Raw genomic sequence first — 22,375 nt, forward strand, 5'->3', positions numbered from 1 at the left:
CCACCCCCAGGAATGCTGTTTGATCTGCTAACAGTGCGGCTGCACACTGAGCCGCAGGCTCAGACTACAGCGAACGCACTTCATGTAGTATATTACCTGGCTTGGAACCCTCTGGAACAGTGCCATTCCAGATCTGGTGGGTGAACTCGGGTCTGTTGTCGTTCATGTCGATCACATTGATCACAATATCAATAGGGTTTTCCACCTGGTTGCCGTTCAGGTCCACTGCATGAGCTCTCAGCTGGAGGAAAACACAAACGCACTGGACTGTAGAACTGTTCGAGCAATGGCTATTGTCAACTGTACAAACGATCAGTGTTGGGAGAAACCTCTAACCCTTCACTCAATGTCACCAATTAAACTTATGTGATAATCAACTCCACAAACTAGAACTCTTTCACTGTGTAAGAGAAGGGCTTTAGAAAATTCCCTCCATTCAGACCAGTGATACTGTTTGTATAAAGACCAAGTTTTTCCCAAAACTAGCTTTGCGTGTACATGACACGAGATGTCAGATACCTGCCACAGAGCCTTGCAGCTACATTTTTATGGATGTCTCTTGAAACAAATCCATTCTGATTTCAGTCATATCATCATCATCATCATCATCATCATCATCATTCATCATCTTTATTCTGTTGACTAACAGCCCAGGTTCTCTTTTGTTTTACAAGAACAAGTTGGTGCTTTTTTTTTTTCCTGCATATGCAGAACTGCAAGGTTTGTGCCGAACACAGGATTTCAATTCACTGATACATATTTCATATAATCCCACCCATTCATGCTCTCGAATAAATATAGTAGATAGATGTAGTATTGAAATCTACAGGCTTTGCTTGGTTTACATAATTTGCCTATGTGTGTTTCCCTTTCAGTGTAGTTGAAATATACAATAACTACTGAATTGCATGCCATAGTGTCAAGTGCATATAGTGAAATTCATAGGAAAAATTACAGGGGAAACTCATACTGAAAACTAAACCAATAATTAGCTGTTCCTGTTTTGTTCTATGGTTTCCATTTATACAACTTAACTGAATCAGCAAGGACATCTGTGAAAGCTTTGGCTTTTTGTTGTGAACGTCTTACGTGGCCTTCCAGGATCACTTGAGTCGACTCTATTAGATAAAACATGTCGAAGCCTGCGATTTCATTTTAGAACAACCTCGGTTGACGTGTCCCAGTTTGGTTCGAAGTGCATTATTTAAAGACCATTCTAATGTAATGGAAAAAACACTAATGAATAAAGCAGCCCTACAGCTGGAGGTTATCATAATGTATCTAACATGCACTCAATTCACTTTAAATCCTGTAAATTCTCAGACGGATAAGTCAGATTTCCTGGGAGCTCTGTCTTTATTGAGTCTGAGGAGACTGTTTAGGCTACATATGACCCTGGAGCACACGCCAACTGGGAGGAATGTACGAACTGCCAGCGAGAGCACATTTTTCTTGATAAGGTAGATTGGAAAAACTGTTTCAAATCACGAAGACGTAATTAAAGAGCCAATTTCTTATTGTTGTTAGCGACTTACGTGGAAGTTGGAGATGTGCTCTCGATCCAGGGGCTTGTTGACGGATAGCTCTCCAGAAATTGGGTCGATGATGAAGATTCCAGTGGGTGGCTGGTCAGCACCTGGGCCTGTCACACTGTATCTCAGGGACCGTTTATTGTCGTGGTCTGATCGGATCTGTGGGTGTAAAGATTTGTTAGTGGTTGCTTCAAAATATTTCTTACCATAGCCTGTTTGACACAGAAAGACTTAAAATAAAAATTAAAAAAAAAATAATTAAAAACTTGGATAACGATGCTTTCAAATTTAGGATTTTTGAACTCAAATTTTGTGTCACTTATTTATTTGTATAGAAACATTAAAACAAGCTCTCTAAATCATATGACCAAATAGCCTGATTGTTTCTGCTCTCAAATACAATCCACAGGAGTGTTTCATAAATTAGCGTTAGCTTTAAGCAAAACATACTTGGTTAGGGAAAAATTAAAAAAAAACAAAAACTGTCCTGACTCGTGGTTGCAGGCTGGAAGCAAACAGCGGTCTCGTACAGCAGACATTATGCAACCTGTGTTGTCATGGAAGCAGTAATCACGGTTTTAAAAAGCGATCCCGACTCTCTGCTCGGAGGTAGGAAGCCAATAGCAGACTCCTGCACCCGAGTCCACTGTCGTATCGATCCATTCATCCAACCACCCAAACCTCCATCTAACAAGGAGAGCTAGGGACACCAAATTGTGCTTATTTATATGACTGCTTGTCACGTAAAGAGCTGCAAAAGACCTGTGAGGTTGTTTTTCGGTGGGCAGTTTCAAGCTGATAATCTGCAAACACTCAACAAAACATATCACATTAACGGCTACAATTTAAGATGCTTCCTTATTTTTCATTTGAAATATTTACTGTTTAGTGTTTAAATTGTAATTGAATTTTTTTTTTTTTAACTGCGCTTCACAACCCGTCTTCAAATCATTCTTTGAAATCTTCAGTCGAACCCATTTTTTAAACGAAGTTACACTTTGCAAAACTATATCGTAAAATGTATTACAATCGATAAGGAGTTAATGTGGATTTACCCACTTATTGACTAATCATTTCAGCACTAATCCCAGAATTGGGTTTACAAATAGGTTGCTGTATGAGTGAGAGAGCGCGTACAATGAGTGTCTACATAGTATTGAAGTTCCGTCTTGGCTGGGCTGTCTATCCTGTTTGGCGTGTAAGCTGAAACCCTTTGTGCCTACAGTGTGGATCCATTCTGAGTAAACAGAGTCCTTCCTCTTCCTGATGTCATCCACTAAAGCCTAACAGCATCCCTTCAAATATGTGTGAATTAAAAAATAAAACGTACATATAGCATGTATAGGATTTAACAGTCTGTAAGGAAGTAAGCTTTAACATGGCGAAAGAGGATCTACTTCTTAGCTATCCTGAGCATTGCTTGTCCTCTGTCAGCCACCCACACCGAGCCTTTCGCCACAGAGTCGGTGCGAATGAATTGAACGGTGTCGGTCCTTGAGGCAAGAAAAAGGTGTACAATATCAACAGAGGAACAATTACGCTGGTGAGCACTTCAGCTTTCTCTCTGCTTCTAAATAATAACAGGTTTTACTGGTACAGACTGCCCCCTGAAACAAAAGATAAATAATCCAGCCAAAAAAAGAGCCTGTGACCTTTAGCAAAGCACTGTAAATATGAGGCATCTTGTGGAAGGCATAAGTCTCGTCTGTGACCCTGTGAGTGTGAGCTCAGAGCGAGGAGGAACCTACAAGGTTGTCATATCAAGCAAAAAGCATTTTCTTTGAAGTTGGGAGAGATGTGTCTGTGTGCAATGCATGTGCTTGGGTGAAGTACATTACCCGGACAAGCTCTTGTGGGAATGGGCCTCGCGAGTTCTCTGGGACATTGATTGGGGGGATGACCCAGTCTCTCTTCATGCGTTTCAGCTGGCTGTCTGTATTTCGTGATGGAAACGCAATTTCCTTTAAATCCTTGGACATGACTGGAGGGACAGCAACTTCCTGGACCTGACGAAAGGAAACGATTCAGTGATCACATCTATGCAGTCAAGTATTAGCACAGACATTTTTTAGCCACGCTAGCGGCATGGCTCTGTGGATCACAGTGTTGATCTGTAGGTCAGTGAGACACAGACTATTTCACAATTTCCCGTTGAATTTGGTACAAACATGCTTGTACCTTAGATTCCTAAAGACTTCGTTGATCCTCTGACTTCACCTTGAACACCACCATGAGGTTGGTATTTGTGGTTTGTATTACTGTAATTATTTTGGTGATTCCTCAACTTTGGTCAAACTTTGATTTGTCCACTACCGACCACACTAATGTCATGTATTTTGTTTCACTGGTGCTCATTGGCAAATATTAACTCGGCGAGCACAGAAGGTAAACTTTACACTGTGTACCTTTTTAACATCAGCAGGTTAGCATGCACACGTCAGCATTTACCTGTGGGAATGATATCCCAGATACAACTTACTGCAAAGAATGACATTGTAGGCTGACCAATGACCCTGAACCAAGCAGCAACCTCTACGGCTTAAAAATGAGCATAACACGGGATGACCGAATGGGAGTGCAGTTCTTCACATGGCCACGAGAGGCTGACTCCAAAAGTGAGTCAATCCCCATAGATCCCCCTTTGTCAAAATGCCAAAATTCACAGCAGACATTTACATGTTTTCAACCTGGTACAAAAACCCGTTTTGGTATCGATAGCTAATTTTCTCATTCATGACAGCTTTACAGGGATGTGATTTTGTTTTATAGAACTGACCAGTTTTAATTCTGTGAGTCAGAGTCATGCATAATTAAGAGCATGCTGCTTTGAGTGACAGGTGGGTGCCATCAGGTTTCAGCCAGAGTCATACAGACATGATGCTGGTTTTAACAACCAGGCTTCATTCAGTCCATCTGAGCTCCACCCACGCACGTCTTTTTTTCTTTGCTCATTTTTTGATTAGCACCATCAAGATGGTGATGGCCAGAGCCAGCCGGAACGGAGCTATAATGTCATATTTCTAATAGGAAACCTATGGATGCCAACCCTGGGCCTGCGTGCATTATTTATTTACATTCTACACCCTTATCCAACAGGTTATTAAGAAAGGACACTATTGTAGTACTTAAAGAACAGGCTGCCACTCTCTGCAAAACCTAACGAGCTGTTCCAAATGTCACTTAGTACCGACTCTAAATGTGTGTTCAATCAAACAATCCCTTCTGTTATGACTGTCTTTGTAGCCCAAAATATTCACAGTCCTACGTGATGATATGCCTTGAAATTCCTTGGTATCGCCTCGACAGCAGCCGCGCACCTCCAGCGCCGGTTTGCTTTAAACAGCAGTCCTCTTCTTATGTTCTGATAAAATGCACCCACACAGATAGACCAGCTTCCATAATGGATCTGCCATCCTCCCTCGGCTGTAATGAATGAGATTTGAAACAAAGGAGGATGGTACCTGAACGCCAGACACTAAACACACAGATGGCTCAAATTGCCTTTGCTGCTCCAGAGACTGAGGAGGACTGAAGTAGTGCCAGAGAAAGTTAAAATAACCTTGAACAAAACGAGGCAGGAAGGAAAACAGAAAAACAATATGTAAAATCTGTCAATGCCAATAAATGATAGGTGTGATTTTAATGGAACTGCCACGTCTCTTGAAATATCTTGCCTACTGCTGTCTGCAATTATTTCCATGTTGACCATTTGTGAAGTAGTCAAGTCCTACAAACTACTACAAAGTGCCCTATGCAAACACAGAAATGAATTACCACTTTCTCACCTTATAACACAACCCATGTCCCACATACTCCCCCTCCTCTAACATCTGGGGAGCTGTCGCCGAGCTTCCACTAATCATGTTTGAAATGCGATTATACTGCTTTCACACATTGGAAATGCAGAGAGGCAAGCGGACAGATAGGAAAGGAGCATGCTTCAGAAATATCTATTACCCTATTAAAATGGGTGCGAGTGAGAGCAGTAATTATTTGCAACTTGTGTCTGGAATGATGAATGGCATGGTGGGTTTGTTCAGCCCAACACCAATCTATCTCTGGTATGCTGGAGGTCTGCATCCATCCGCACTCCGCGATCCTCTCCATCTTCCGACTAGGAGTCTACTTCAGAGTCCAGGAGAGCGTTAGGCTGAGCGATGGGCTGGTTGTTTGAGAGTGTGTGGCACAGATTACATACACGTTTGTTTGTCCTTTTAGAAAAAATTCCGTCTTTCATATCTTGAAACGTTTTTGCCTCACGGACTCTAATGGAGGTGGAGATGGTGAGCAAGAACACACTCCTGTAAATGAGGATATTGTTTGGTTGTCATTGATTAAAATGTTTCCCCAAAGCCGGTGCATTCATGGCACTAAATTAAAAAAAAAAAAAACTTGAATCACTGATGTGATTAAGAGATGCGTGATGATTAATGACAATAATTGTGCTGGGCGAAGATAACCGCTCATGACCTCATAAACGTGCAAGATGTGGGAAAATCAATCCCTGATTTCATTACGAACAAATCGGGACAAATTCAACAGCCCTCAACAGATACAGATGAGACCAGTTACTGATGGAACCCATGCGATATTCCTTTTTTTTTTCTAATTTGAAATGTAAAAAACTGCAGAAGTCTATCCTTATCTAATCTTGATACGCATATACTACCTTCGACCAACCGACAACAGTGAGTAATGATATCATTAAAATCACATATACCTGCAGGAGTCCCTATAGTAAATGATCGTCAGTGGCTAACGATGCTGTTTTGAAAAGGCATGCAATCATTACCCACTAAGTTTAATTTCGGCCAAGCCAACTAGTGCACCTGCAGCACTGACAGTAACTACACTTAACTGTCAGCATTAAGTTTTAATCTGCACCCACATAAAATGCGACGCCCTCCTTTCCTGAGATTATCTGCTGCGCCTCACATTTAGAAATGGCCACATGTGGCCATTTGCTTAAGTGCATCACAGGGATTAAAAAGAAGAGCACGTTGGTCTTTGTAAGACAAACACGATTATTGCATTTGAGGGTGTTTATTAAGTCACCAGAAGGTTAATGTTCTTAGATCTTACAGCAGTGATTACTAACATATGCGCATAAAGGCTCACCTTTAACCCTACAGAAAGAGTCAGAAGAGAGAGAAACACACTGCTGAAAAAAGCATTGGTTTATGTGTGTGTGTGTGTGTGTGTGTGTGTGTGTGTGTGTGTGTGTGTGTGTGTGTGTGTGTGTGTGTGTGTGTGTGTGTGTGTGTGTGTGTGTGTGTGTACGTGCGTGTGCGCACGCGAAGCATCGCCCCAGTAAGTTTAAAGCAGCAGATATTATGTAATGGAGCAGGATCACATAATCCTCTGTCTGTAACTACAGATCAAACTTCTACAATAACAAAGCTTTTAGAGCTTCTATTCATTTCCCAGTTACAAGGCCGACAGATAGGAAATCTGCTGTGCTCTTCTTTTTTTGTTTTCTTTTTTTGTGGATTTCCTTTGATCCTCGCCCGACAGCAATGTTGACATAAGAGCACACGGTCATTCTAACTAATTGCAGATGACTGCGCAACACGTCCAGTGGAACGGTTAGAGCGGCACTCTACAGCTCAGACAGATGCTTCCCATCTTCCAGAGCACTGAAAGAGGCGTGTTCCCCTTTTGGATGGTGAAGCAGTAACCTCACAATCGCCAGGCATGCTCGGTGAAATCAACTTTATGGGGAGCTATTCTGCATCTGCTTTTGCTACCCACTGACCATGTTGAGTATATGTTTGTGCTAATAGTAAATTGACACATTACGTTTTAATTAGCAAGCATCCATCCAGTCTCTCGGAACACCTGCTACAATTTAGGGAACTAGTCATCTGTGAATGTGCAATGTGCCTAATAAGTGCAAGTTATTCGATGCAAGGGCAGAATTGATCATTCCACCTTTCTATGGCAGTTACATCAGTCAGAGAATCAACAAACAAGTCAGAAATGTTCTTGAAGTGGTTGAGATGTATTCACCTGCTGGCCAGAGTGGGAGGAGGCCGACAGCCTGACTTGGGTCACCCATTGCTGCTCAGTGACGGTGTCACTAGCCTTGATCAGCAAAGGTGATGCCGGGAGCGTAGAGTGCTGGAGAGTCCTGGCAGCATAAACCACTCCGCCGGCCTCTATCCGAAAGTCAGATGGGTTGCTGCATTCAAACCGCACCAGACCACCGCGGCCGCAGCTGACAAACCTCACTGCAAGAGACAGAGACAGATAGGTTTGAGTTCAAAATTAGCCCAACAGTGACGAGGAAAAGTAGGGGAAAAAAAAAAGAAAAGAAACTAGGGATGTGGAAAAAAAGAAGACAAGCAGCCAGACAGAAGGTCCACAAAGGTTTTCTGGTTCTCCTTCTCGCTCATACATTATTCACTTCAAGCTGTGCCCCAAAGGTATTGCTCAAAACAGGTGCAGCGGAGGAGAAAGATGGCGAGAGAGAAAACTAAAGAAAAAGGGGAAGTGTCCCCCTGAAGGGCTATTAAAGACAAATCAAAACAATACATTTAAAAGCGGATGTGTAAATTAGATTAGTCTAAATGCTCTGCTGTGTTTGGGTTCAAGAAACTATAAACAGCGTGTATAAATCTAAATCTGCTGGATAGGTCTTGTTGTATTTTCAGCTGAGGCCATTGCATGTTAGCGTTGTCCCTCGTGACATACAGGGATGCCGACGATCCTCTGCTCCTTTGAGAGACAGATGTAACTGTGTGTGATGTTTATTTCATAAGCAAGTACACGCGGAAAAAAAACACGCACACCGAAACTCAAGCGCACTTGGAGGCACGGCAGACAGGTGGCTCATGGGGGGCTCCAGTCCCACAGGTGCCTCAGTGGCGGTGGTACAACATCGGTTCGTGTTACTAGTGAGTGACAGGACAGCACAGCCTATGTACCTCCTGCATGTGCACACACCAAAACACACACACACACACACACACACACACACACACACACACACACACACACACACACACACACACACACACACACACACACACATGCAGGCATACCTCAACACCTGAGAGCTTCATTGTGTGATCTATTTGTGTGGCTATGTTTCCCTGGCTGCCCCCCTCTCGTGTTTATAGAGCACAAAAAGACATGAAGGGAGAGATAAAAATCCCTCCTGGCCACAGAGATCACAGCGTTACCGCCATATATGGTTTGTATGGAGGCTCTGCTGATGGCGCCTTGAATTATTAAAGCAGATGTGGAATTATTGACAAAAAGCCTTGAAGGTGGATGCCTAATTTTCCTTTGTGCTGCTACCTTGGGGACCCACTGATTTCTTCAGAGCCCTTGCAGTGCATTGAGCTCCCCTGGGCTTGAGGAAAGGATGCTTGGGGTCTCGAGGAAATTGCCAAAAGTACAATTTCTCTGTGAATTTTAGGAATAAGTATTTTTGATCAAAAAAAAATATGATTGGATATACGGTGGGACGTATGTGACTATTATCAAAGAGAGAGAGAGACACATGCCGTGAACTCAGGCTCAACAAGTGCCATCAAACTTTGAGAACCCTCTCCCTTGACAAAACTGATGAGAAGCATGTCTTTAGCTATCATCTTTGAGATGAGGGCTGTTATTTGCTCTGCACTTCAAAAATCAGACTTACTTCTCCTGGTAACAAAGCCAGCCATTGTTTATTGATCCGAGGATGGACCGTCTGCTCGGTACTTTGCTTTAAAATCGCTGTGCATAGCTTTGGTAGATTTATAATATGCTAGCGTTACCTGGCGGAGTTTGTACCGCACCTTATTTTGTTTATTTCATTTGAAGCAGTTCCACAGAATGTTTCGACAGCTGTAGTTGTCTTTTCATGTTTCCGCTTATTTTAACTGTAGCATCTAATCTCAGCACCACACGCCTTACTGCAGCTGGGTTGTTTTTCTTTTTCTCCTTTTGTTATTTAATGGCGGTTGGCAAACAGCTTTTAGGTGCATTATCGCCACCTTCTGGCAGTAGTGATGCGTTGCTACCAGGCGCAAGTAAAAAAAAAACAGGAAAATCAGACGAAGACGATAGACATATAAACTTTTAGATTTTTTGTTTTTGTTTTTGATTCACTATTCAATAAATTAGAAAATTATGACCCATTCCTGCTGAATTTAACACTTTTCTTGCAGATGTTTCCAAGAAGAGGCTCTTGGCTGCAGCACTGACTAAAATTGCGTGTGAAGGGGAAGGCGAATCTCTGTAAAAAAACAAAAACCATCATCCTATACAAACTACAGCTACATGTCTCTGAATGTGAGAAGGGAACGAGACCGATAGAGAATCATATATACGAGGTCACCTCTGACATGCACTGTAATCGCAACGTATTCTTCCTGATGAATGAAAATGCAATCTTGCTCTATTATCAAAACCCAAACAGGGACAACAAATTTTCTGCAAGGGCCATGTTCTGCTTTCCATTAGAGCCTGCTGAAAGATTTAAACACTGACAAAACAAGACGCGTATTGCCAGCAGCTGCAAAAATAAAGACAGATGACGTCTTTCCTCTACACTGGAATACACTATATATTGACTTCCTAACACTTTTGTTCAATTACCCTTGACCAATTAGTTTTTGTCTCTCTTTGAACCTGCAAAGCTGACATCAGATAGATGACCTTCTGTTCCTGAAGGTTTTGCCTTAAAGCCAGGTGCCTGCAAACTCAAAGCCTTCAGGCAATCACCAGCCAGCCCAAGTCAGCAGATACGCAGACAGAGGTAGAATACAGAGTAAGGGACTGTCAAAAGAACTCACAATAAAGCAGAAGACAGGACAACGATTTAAGAAGCCTCACAATGTTCCGAGGACGGTAACGGCTCAGCCACACTCGAGTTTTTGGATTAAAAATATATACAAAACGATTCTGCAAATGTACATAGAGCTGATGCAACTGAGGGAATAATAATCAGCAATTAGTATGATGACTGATGAATAATTAAAGTCATTTTTTTCAGCAGATCACTTGGTTAGGAAATAATCATCATCACTTATTTGAATTAGTTGCAGTTGAAAAAAAAAATTGATGCGTGCAGATCCGACGCTGGTTAATGATTAAAACAAACTGTCCAATGTTTATTCTAAACCTCGGCCGTACTCCGTGGCCCGTTCCTCCTCCTCCTCACTGCATTGAGGGACATTGGAGTCAGCATTTTGTCAATAAGTAGTAACAGAACACCAATAATGTACCATTGACTTGTCTGACCTGAAAAAAGTAATTAATAGACAACAGATGTCTCTCTGGCTCAACTAGTTCAATCCAAAAGTTTTTTAAATTTACAGCAATTAAGTCACTTCTTGTCTGTAATTTCAACCATCATTAAAATGTCTCCCACTCCTTCAAATTAAATCCATATATCGCCTCTCTGCCCCCAAAAGTTGCATCTCGTGTTTCCATTTTGTCTCCTCCTGACACTTTTCAGAATACATTTAAGTGAATTCGTGTAGACATACACTTGACAACAGCAGCCTTCCCCAGAGATATTTTAGCACAGGCCTCTTTCTTTAGCTGAGCTGCAGCTCTTTAACATTGTCTGAAATTTGGCCATCAGGAGTCCTCTGAGAGGCCCTTCAACAGTCGGGCCCCACAGAAATCGCTACACAAACTCCCAGCAGGCACGGCCATTTCCAATGATAATGGATGGGAATGTCCCGCATGTGTCTATTCATTTATCAGACAGGCTCTGATGGCTTAAAAATGCCACAGCAATGTGTAGAGTGGAATTTATCTGTAGCTAATCTATATCTAAGCATTAGCTCCCCAAGTAACAGGGCTAAAAGAGGTCTTGGTTGCCACGCCCTATCACACATGTTGTCATGGGCACAACGATAAAGGCTTGAATTGGAAAGAAATGCCGATGCAGCACATGGGGATGGGGGGTTGGGGTTAAAAAAAAAAAAAAAAAAGGGAGGGAGAGGAGGGAAACAGGCATGTCAGCAGAAAGGGCTGTCCGACTAATGCCCCGCACCGGGGCCCAAAATTACCTCCGACTCAATGATCCTATTCACTGTTCGGATGCCCCCCCCCACCGCCTGACAACACAAAACCCCGACTAACCTCTCCATTGTCTGCTCAGTCACGTGATAACTCTAACTCAGACAGACACAAATAGTTGGAGAGAGAGAAGGGGAGCGGCAGAGAGATACATTTAATTTGGAACATGGAATGTGGACTCCATGACTCCACGGAGGCAAAGAAAATGTTTCACAATCTCATCGTTATTGCCTGCCTGCCAAATACATTGGCTGCAAGTGAGCAGACTGAAAGTCCCTCTAATGTGCTGTAAATGTGACAAGACGGAAACCTCTCATGTGAGATCATCCCAACACGCCATCACTCATTTGCAAAAAGTGAGGTCGCCGACAGCTGAGAAATACCCAGCATAGGTGTTTCATCAGGAGCTGCTGCAGACGAACACATAGCCAGGCAAATACCCCAGTGGCAGCCCCCCACCCCCACCTGACCTTGGCAAAATGCTACAACACCCCTGACAAAATGCATTCTTCGCAAATGAATGTGACCAGGTTTAGTACAGTGGCCTGCTCTGGCAGTGAGACAATGCAATATGAAGCAGAGGCTCCAACTGAATGTGCTGCGTGAGACATCCATGCCAGCGCCACTGTTTATAAGATCCTGTTAAGCCCCACTGGAGCTCGCACTCCGGGACCTCAATTCAAACTGCTGTGATATGAAATTCTAATCCCAAAGCAAAAAAAAAAAACTGGGGAGAACACAGTAAAATTAAGGTCAACATTCTCTAACAGTGCACAGATTTTGTGCCGAACCAAAAAAAAAAAAAAAATATCCAGCACATTCTCTAATTGTCCAATTATCTCATAAACTGCTAAAAGCACAAAACACTAATGTAACACAGAGTAAGATTGCTGCTCGCTTTGTGTTAATAGTTCATGTGCGTGTTATTCTTTCTCAGCATAGTTTTTCTTTTTTAATGGCATTATCATGAATATATATTCTGCTGCTTTAAGGCTAGTAAACAAATAAAACGCCTTTATGTAACCTCATACATCCCATTCTTCACAATTATAGTTTTCATGCTTGACATGTATTTTTTTTTTAAAGAAAGTCTTCCAGTAGAAACATATTTGTTTGTTGCTCCCTGAGATAATGCAATTAAAAGCGTATTATAATTTTTCTACAAATTTATAAACCATGTACATTTAAATGGATAGTTTAAAATCTAGGGTTGAGAAAGCATCATTGAACCACTTAAGACAATGAATTAATTAGTACTGATTGCGTCACTCATCCTACTTGAGACTACTGTAAATATCCATTTATTTAAAGAAGCTGAGGGTCAGAGATGAGACAAAGGTATATTTCTGTTTTCCGAAAATAGGGTATTCTTCAGAGAAACTAAACTGTTTGTAGCCGGAGCTTGGATCTGGGAATGATGATACTGCCTTTTGCCAAACTAAGCCCTTGAAGGCGTTTTACTAATGCACTGCACTTCAAACGCGCAAAGCATTCCATGCATTTATAGCAAGGCCTAAAATATGTAAGGGATTTGCATGAAAAAAAAAAAAAAAGCATGCAGTGTTTGTACTCTGTTCAGTGTCTCTAGCAATTAAGTAAACTAAAGAGGAATTGCATCAGAGCATAAACATGTTTACCAAGCAGCTGGCTCGCTTTCCTGGCTTGATTACAGTGACCAGTTCCCCCAGCACTTGGTTTGTCTCTGCATATTGGTTTTTTTTTTTAATTTGCTTTCCTAAAAATACTGCTTCAATGAGAGAATTATGGAAAGGCCCTCCAAAAAAAACCCCGTATTGATAGTACCTTTTCTTATCACACACACCCACATCAGTTCACACACACTGAGAAACGTAAGCACAGCCGACATCTGAGCAGCTACAGAGTTTGCTCAATCTCAAACGCAGAGATTTTTTTTTTTTAAGCTGCCTTGATCTAGCAAACTGGCCCTTAGGAGAGGCGAAACAAATTCAATTTGTTTTGATGTATTTTCTTTTTTCCTTTTCTTTTTACACTTGCATTCATATCTTATTTGCACATTCGGTCATTTGTTCTCTGAGGGTACAGCAATCCCATCTGACCACTATTGTATTCAAAAGGACAATTACAAGGTAGACAAACTCCCCACCAGGACAAGAGTCACCTTTACTTCCTCAGGAAGGCCAAAGCATCTCCCAGGTCCTGTTGGGGACAGAGAGTCCGTCTCAGCGGTGATTAGCTAGAAGGAAGCTAACATTAGCCCACTCCACTGGCTGCCCCATGCCTACACATCAGCTGCATGCTGGGTAAGATACCCGCTGGGTTCTGACGGAGCAAAAACAAAAAGAAGCTGGCCAACTGCAGCCAACTGCTGTGATCTCCCCAAACTGATGTTTGGTTCAGCGTCCCTTATTCCAGAGGCAAAACAGGGTCCTCTGAAAAGAAAAATGCATGATGACAGCTTTCTTTTGAATAAGTAATATTTGGCCTTTGAAAATTAGCAATCTCTGAGTTTAGTTGCAAAGGGGATAAGCAGGGGAACATCACAATTACTCTCAGGCCTTTGTTGGGTAAATGAAATGATTCCGTGTTTTCCAGTACAATGACGGTTGAGCATTGTGTGGATTAACGTGCCACTGGAGCCGAGCACAGATAAGGCTAAGCTACATCCTTCTGCAGTTATCAGTGCATAGCTACTGGGATTTTGTCCGGTGAGTTATTGAGATGAGCGGCTTGATACACAGGCTTTAGTGGGGCATTAAACTGACCATATTACCAAGACGTCAGACAGTCCTGCTTGGCATGTGACTCACTGTGAGTGCTTACAGGTGAAGCTCCTTATGAAAAATGTCACACTAATATGCTAAAATGACAAAAACTCATAGCTTCGTAGATTGCCAGAAAAAGAGCCCTCCAGTATGTTCCACTGTTCTTTCTCCTTCATGTTCAAAGGACATAAATGGGCACTTGAAAAGGGAAACTTATAATTACTGTACACTATGACGAGGCTAAACGTTAGGTACAAGACTGTATAATGCCAGAACAGCCTCTTGTCTCTGAATCCACCTGCTACAAAGCCCTGTTGACAGAACCTCTCAGATGTAAATCAACGTTCTGCGAAATGAGGTGTTGAACTTCATGTCTATAACCTTTGACCTCATTTTGTCCTTTCATAAAGGTCACAGGATTCTGATTGGTCTCCATAACCTAATTCACCTTATAACATCTGACAATGATCTATTTGTTCAATCTACAAAGGCTTTAATGACAGAGAGAGGAGGAGGGAACCGAGCTGAAGAACTAAAGTAGGTCAAATAAATCAGTGTGCGTGAGGTTAGAAGGCCAGAGGATGGTTCACACACCGAGATACCTTTTAGAAATTCGATTGAGAATAATAAGCCATTTAAGGTGTTCACATGCATCAGTTTTTATTGTTTCTGTATTACAAAGGTTATTCTCTGGTGACCATACACTGCAGTAATACACATTTGAGGAAATGCTCCATTGCACAGTGCATCTATCACCGCTGCAGCATGCTGCTGCTGCTGCTGCTGCGTCTCAGGCATTTTCAGCTGGACAGAAAGTTAACTCACCCCTGAGGCACTGGTTGGGTGAGATATAACCATAAATATTAAACACAAGATATCGATTGCTTTCATTTATTATGCATCTGCTGTTGTGAAAACAACGGCACCACTGAAAAGAAAGGACTCAAATATCATGCACCTTCAGATTTAATCAGAAAACCTGAGCTCATTTCCAAAAAGTATAAAAACCATTACATCCCATCACTTTCACTTTGAATGTTAGTGTTATAAAGGATAAGTGTGGCAGACACAATTAAGATACAGTGACTATTCTTAAATTAGATAAAACAGCTAGTGGTGTATAGGTTTTATTGGATCTTAATATTCAAGAGGCAAAAGTATAAGAGTAAAGCAGCCTATGTATCCGCTAATCGCTGTGAGCCCCCATGCCTCTGGTTCCAAGCTAAGCTGATATTTTCTGAAGAGGCTGATCACGAGGGCCAGGCACTAAAACTGCCACGGTGCAACCTGTAATGTGACATGATTAGGGTCGTTTGATCTCAGAAGCATAGACTCAAGGCTATTTAGTTCTTCCCCTTGATCATTTATGTCAAAATGGCATCATAAAAATCAAAGAGACAAAAAGAAGGAGGCAGTGACCAGGGATGACATAACCTCTGCTGGCATGTTCACCACCGGGTCTTGTAAGACTTTTTAATCACACCAGCAGAGTGGTTCATGTCACTGATTTGTTGCAGAGAGAGGAAAGAGAAATGCACTATATGTCTGTGCCCAGAACTGTGCCAATCATTGTTCCATGGGGACGATTATTATCCAGGACTTTTGGTGGAAAAATCAAAGAGGTAACTTAAGAAATGATGTCAATGCCTTATGCTGCTTTCACAGACTTGAAAACTAGAGTTAAAATCACATATAGTTAGGCTATGTCCTCAAGCTTTAATGTTAACTATATATGTGTGTGTATATATATATATATATACACACAGTATATTGCTTAAAATAGAATAGTATAATCTCTGTGATCACAGATGGCAGATGCCAGACAGAAATGTTGCAACCCATCTTTGTGTGTAAATATTGCATGTTTTAGTGGAGGCTGGAATAACATTATATCAATCGAATCCTGACCACTGACATATTCAGTGTGCATGCAGTGAAAAAGTAACAAACAGGAGTTGTGTATGTGGCCACATTTTGGCATCAGGATGGACAGCTGAGACATGAATTACGGTGCAGGCGCGGTTTGAGACAGCTTTAAAACTAGTTCTCTGCAAAGCAGAAGACAACCAACATGTAATGGCCACTTTTCAGGCCAACAGCAGCTGAACATTTCGTATCAATATATAGATCTTCAGCTATTAGCTGATTAATCGTTAAGTTGATTGACAGAAAACTTGCCGTAGAGTATTTTGATGATTTGATGACTGTTTTGCGTAAAACGTTTTTTTTTTTTGTTTTGTTGTTTTTTTTTTTTTTTAAAGAAAACCTAAAATGATCTTCTTAAATGTGACTATATCTAGTTCCTTTTATTTCTCCATGATAAAAAAAAAATATATATATATTTTGGTTGCAAACTATTGGTAGGGATAAAAGAAGACATTTTAAGCTGCCCCTTGCACTTTGGGAAACACTCATTGACTTTTTTTTTTTTTTTTTTCCCCCCATTTTCTAACATTATAAAGACCAAACAGCTAATAATCAATTGAGAACAGAATCAACAGATTAAATGTACATACAAGTAATTGTTAGTTCTAGCCCAACTAACATATTGGGTGGAGTATCAGTAGATTGAGTAGTTTGGGAAATGAGCCTTACATTTTATAAAACGTCTGAGTAATATTTAAGTGTATGATAGATTTGTTAATGAACACTGAATGAAGAAATAAGAATTTGATAATAAATAGTCATAAATGTGCTGCATCTTTGCACACATGTATTAAAGTCCACACCGTTATGTTCCCAGGCAGTGAAAAGACAGACTGTTTCTTTAATGGCTGACAACAAGCCACGGAGTTAATTAAAACTTTGATTTGCGCTGGACAAAGCTTGAGCAAATGAATGTTCAAGAAGACAAAGCCATTTCCCGGGAGACTGACCACAGGGGAAGCTATTTGTACGTTATCAATTTTGATAAGATTAGTACAGTTGTTTATTAGAATGTGATTAAATTCTGACAAATTGCCGAAGCTCTTGTGTCATTCCTTGACATAGAGTTCATTTAATGCTGAAGGGAGGCAGATCCAGCCGGCGTAAATGATAACTGTCATGTGTGACAGGGGTAGCTGCCCTCTCTTCAAAATGTGACACACTGCGTACGTATCTCACTATGTTTAAACACGTTTACACTTTCATTACATGGTGCTGAATGAGCCACATGCATGACCAGCCAGAACAAACACAATGGCAAGGACATCACGGGATATAATCAAGGCAATGTAACACGAAGGACACGAATAGTATTCCAATTTACATGCACTACTTCCCATCTATCTGTTCAGTGAGTCATATTCACACATTCACAAGTGGGTGCAAGTCAAGGCAGACTATTACAGCGGGTAAACAAAAGAAGAACCTAACATCCTGTGTAGTGGAAAAAAACACAGTAGGAAAAAGTACAAGGCATAATAGGAAGCCAGATTATTATTTTTTTTCTGTGTTTAAAGGCTGCGTGAACACCACACACACAAGGATTTTTTTTTTTTGGGTTGTTTTTACTTTTGTCTGGATGCTTTTAGTCTGTGCTTGATTGAAAACCTCCCTGATGCTCCTGTTTTTAGCTTCAACTTTAAACTTTCTGATTATTTTTGAGCACATTAAGCTTGATGGCCCCCACAAATTTACAGACACCCCCCTCCTCCTGTTCCTCCCCCCTCCGTGCCACCCTAAAGTGGGATCTAATCTACCAATATGAGCTCAAACACTCCAGTAGATGGACCATGGCTGAATATAATTAATATGCCGTTATGGAAATGACATTTTAACAATTTTCTTTTAGCAATGATGACTCAATACTAATCAACAACAAAGTGATAGCTAATGAAAAAGGCATGGTTTGTGCATCCACTCTGCCTTCATAGTGAATAAAACCTGTGCCTGCTTTGCATAGCTCTGTTGTCAATCAAGCCCATGCAAATGACTAGCTCAGGTAAAGACTGATACACTCCACTGCATCCAATTACAAACCTAACCACACACACAAACATGCTGTTTCTGCTCACTTTTTCCTCCTTTCTTCTTAACATGCATACACAGATGCGTGCAATCACACATACACACATACATACACACACACACACACACACACACACACACACACACACACACACACACACACACACACACACACACACACACACACATCTAGTTTCCCTTTATCCTTCGAAGTGCTCCAAACAGAACAGCACAGCAATTTAAGCCAGATTCAAACAAACGGAGGGATTTTATACAAAAAAGAGTGTCTGTAAAAAAAAGACAAGGAAGGATGTGATTCCCTCACCTACAGCATAAAATGTAAAATAAAAATAAAAGGCGGCGGAAAATGCATGGGGAGCCGAGACCAGTTCTGGGGCCATTATGTCATGTGTAGCACAGTCACAGGTTCACGCTGAGTTTTTGAGAACAAAGCTAATGAAATTCCTGCTTGCCTGCCTTTCGCTTTGGAGAAGTCAGGGTAGAGGGAGAAACAAGGAGGAGGCATGTGAATCCTCTTTGGCTGGGAAACAAAGCGGCAGACAAAAGAAGATGAGGCTGACAGCCTCTGGAGAAGACTATTATATTGTAAGATCGGGGCTGCTCCTGCGTCTCTCGCTCTCGAGAAGCAGAGAAAAATCATTACCGAGTCATATGCACACAAAAAACATATATATACTGAATTCTGCTTCACTGCTTATACCAAACTCTGTAAATTGTACAAATGCACAATCATGTGGTTTTCAGTTCAACTATTCCTAAAGGGATGCAATAAAGTACACTGTATATTAAAATGTTCATTTCTCATTTAAATGCTTGTTTTTCAAACTGAACAAAGCAAATGAGTCATCATGATAGGCAGACCATTACAGCCACAGGTACCAACCATTATCCTCATTGTACTCACTTGCCCTCTGCCACACATCACAAGACACTCAAAAATCTCTCCCTCTCTTGCTGTAAAACCCTTCCATAGGAGTAAAACAAACCAACATATGGAAAAAGAAAAAACAACAGTGCTGTATAGCTCCTTGGTTTAGAAACCTGCAACCTCTGTGAAGATGGTGAATGTAAAAAAAAAAAAAAATCCATCACCAAAACAATGACATCGAGAAAAAAAAAAGAAAAGAAAGAAGAAGCTTCTTCAAAGAGGGGGATTAGGGCAGCTGCCAATACGCATAGTGTGAGCATTTGCCATTGCACATTTGAATCAATACGTGTCAAATTCTGCTTGAAACACAATTAGCCCCCGTTTAAAGAAAGAGACGAAAAGTACACAGAAGGAAGATTAAAGATAAGTCCAATGTTCCTCGGAAAAGCTCGCACGTCAGGGCGTACGCGGCTTTTCAGACACATGACAGCTTGTTATGTGCTGCTCCAGTCGACGAAAGCAAACACAGAGGAAAGCATGCATTTGTATGAATTTACAAACAGCTTCTTATTGTGTCAACCGAGCTCATCTCTTTGTACTGTGCTGATTCCTGAAGTCAAGCTACAGCTGGGACGCTGAATCCATCTCACGAATAACTCTAACTTTGACCCCCCCCTCCCTCCTCCTCCTCTCACACACACACACACACACACACACACACACACACACACACACACACACACACACACACACACACACACACACACACACACACACACACACACACACACACACAGTTCGCACTTTGACAAACGCAGTTGTTTAACCGAGTTGGGTAAAAAGTTGGTCTGTTGGGTTTTACATGCCTTTTGTGCAAAATTCCCAGATGCTATTGATTCCTGTTAGTGGGTGTTTTTGTTTTTTTGTTTATAATGTGGGAGTTCAGACTCTGATGTTCGATGCGGCATCAATTTGGAAAAGAGACACATCTTTCTATTAGGGCTGCTCACTTTCATATGCATGACTTCTTCCTTTTTCTTTTTTTTTTTTTTTTTTTATATTTCTGAGCAGAGGCAATTTAACACAATCCACCCCAACAAATTGAAAGTGCACTGGAGTCTCCCCTTCACATAATGCAGTGGGAGCAGCATTAAAACTACAACAGAAAAAAAAAAAACAATTAACTTGATAATTAGAAAAACAAGTTTTCCATATTCGTGTAAATCAAACAATAGCTCTCATTTGTGTTGTGCAAAGCTGCAATAAGGATCATAGATAACAATAAACGTGAATAAAATCAGAGTTAAATATCACTTGTATGAATTGATATTTACACTTCCTGCAGGGTAACAGTTGCTCAGTGCGAATGCAACATCAGGTGTGAACAATTAGTCTTGGCATCGGTCCAGCACAAGGAAGTGTCTCCTCTCACATGCATTATCTGTGTTAGGGGACCAGTTGGAGGGGGGATGGGGGGGGGACACGGCACTGCAACTGGACTCTGTGAGAGGAGAGCCCTCTCACTCCCAAGTAATCAGCTGAACTGAGTGGGTTCAGAGAGGGATATGTGCAGCTGTGCTTTATTACAGACACAATGACTCCCAGATTAGGGAAACTGCTGGAAGGAGGGAATAGACGATCACGAAGAAGGAGGAAGGAGGAAGGGGGGGGGGGGACTCCAAACACATCTGTCCTCAGTTTGTCTGCAGCTATAACACCAAACCACAAGCATGGCCATGTACAAATCTGTCTCTGCTTGCAAAGGCCGCCTGCGGAAATGTTTCCAGACCTTGGGTTTTTTTTAACGTGAGGACTCGTGGGAATACTCTTGTCGCCTCACGGTGATAGCAAATGCTTGTCAGGGTCACACCAGCATCGACAGTGGTGGCACAAACAAGCAGGTGGCGCAAACATGTGAATCACTGTAGACAGTTTCTCACATTCCTGTGTAGTCTCTGCATGTGTCTCACAGAAACAGTGTTTTTAGTGTGACCCGTTGTTGCATATTCACTGACATGACATGCTTTCTTACTGTCAATTTGTCGATTTTTTTTTTTTTCCCTTTTCCTTTAAAAAGCTGCCCGATCTGTCATAAAGCAGGGGCAATTATTGGCAATACTAATCTTTCTTTTCTTTTCTTTTCTTCTTTCTGTGCAGCTGTGAGGCGGGTTTTCAAGCTTAAAAAAAAAAAAAAATGCAAGCGATCATGTTGCCTCCACCTGAGTCACCCTAACCGACCCGGAGAGAGAGCAAGAGCGAGAGATGAGAGGCAGAGAGGTGAGGTGCTATGTTTGGTCGGCGCTGTCCTATCATTCTGCTTCAGTGGAACCTCTCAAGCAAACACAAAAATGCAGGTTCACAGAGTGTTATGCCAACAGAGGCAAGATTCAACCAGGAAGACATCCCACTGCCATTAGAGCTTACTGAAAAGCCTCTCTATCCCCCTTAGAACAGCTTACGCATGGGGAGTGATTAAACATCAAACCACACTGTTGCAGCCTAATCCACCACCAAATTCCTGATGTGTCTCCCTGTTTGTCTTGCTTGCTTCCTTTCACGTATACATAAGTAGAAACAAGCTAATTCTTAACACTATTCAGAATGAATAACTGTTATGCTTGAAAAGAGGCAGAAAGACTTTCTTACACAGTTGAAAGGATTTTCCCTTTGTTGCAGTTTACGTACTGAGAAGAAAACGACAACTGACTTAAAAAAAATATATCACTTGGATTTATTTTGTTGGACATTGATCTGCTGTTTCATTACTGGGAAAAGGCCAAAGCTGGATGAAAGTGGCTGAAACTGGCCAGCAGGCACATGACACCAGCAGGATACAGCACTCCTTCTTTGTTGGAAATAGTTGCGAGGATTAAATTGTTCCAGGTGGGGCCCTATTTTCTTTAAAACTGCTCTGTATAGGCCTGCAGGTATAAGAATAGCAATTCTCAAGACTGAAATCTATCCCTTTTTTTTTTTTTTTTTTTTTTAAAGCACATGAACAGACCAACAGGAACAATGGGGGTTGCATCTCTTTGTCTGTGAGGCTGGTTTTATTACTTACACTGCTTCTGCTCTCCTCGCTTATCCACAAGCCTGTGATTCACTGGAGTGGGCACAGGAATAATGTTGTTTTTTGGTTTTTTTTTACCGGCTTAATCTCATTACTTTCATTGGCTGATAAAACCCTGTGCTAAAAGGAATCTTATTATTTATTGTTTTGAACAAAGTGTATCTGC

General features: G+C 41.4%; 1 protein-coding gene across 1 annotated transcript in view; it reads right to left on the bottom strand.

Moving 5' to 3' along the window:
• Positions 1-22,375, bottom strand: part of cdh2 (cadherin 2, type 1, N-cadherin (neuronal)) — a 62,492-nt gene that overhangs the window by 17,137 nt on the left and 22,980 nt on the right. Inside the window, exons 3-6 of the mRNA XM_069692045.1 lie at positions 7,542-7,762; positions 3,371-3,538; positions 1,536-1,691; positions 97-241 (exon numbers count right to left, since the gene is read on the bottom strand). Coding sequence (XP_069548146.1) covers positions 97-241; positions 1,536-1,691; positions 3,371-3,538; positions 7,542-7,762 — 690 coding nt within the window. The remainder of the gene's footprint in view (positions 1-96; positions 242-1,535; positions 1,692-3,370; positions 3,539-7,541; positions 7,763-22,375) is intronic.

Source organism: Brachyistius frenatus, unplaced genomic scaffold, assembly GCF_029030835.1.
Source record: "Brachyistius frenatus isolate BFR_SWC_R1_liver_20210118 unplaced genomic scaffold, ASM2903083v1 Contig_12, whole genome shotgun sequence".
Classification (NCBI taxonomy): Eukaryota; Metazoa; Chordata; class Actinopteri; family Embiotocidae; genus Brachyistius; species Brachyistius frenatus.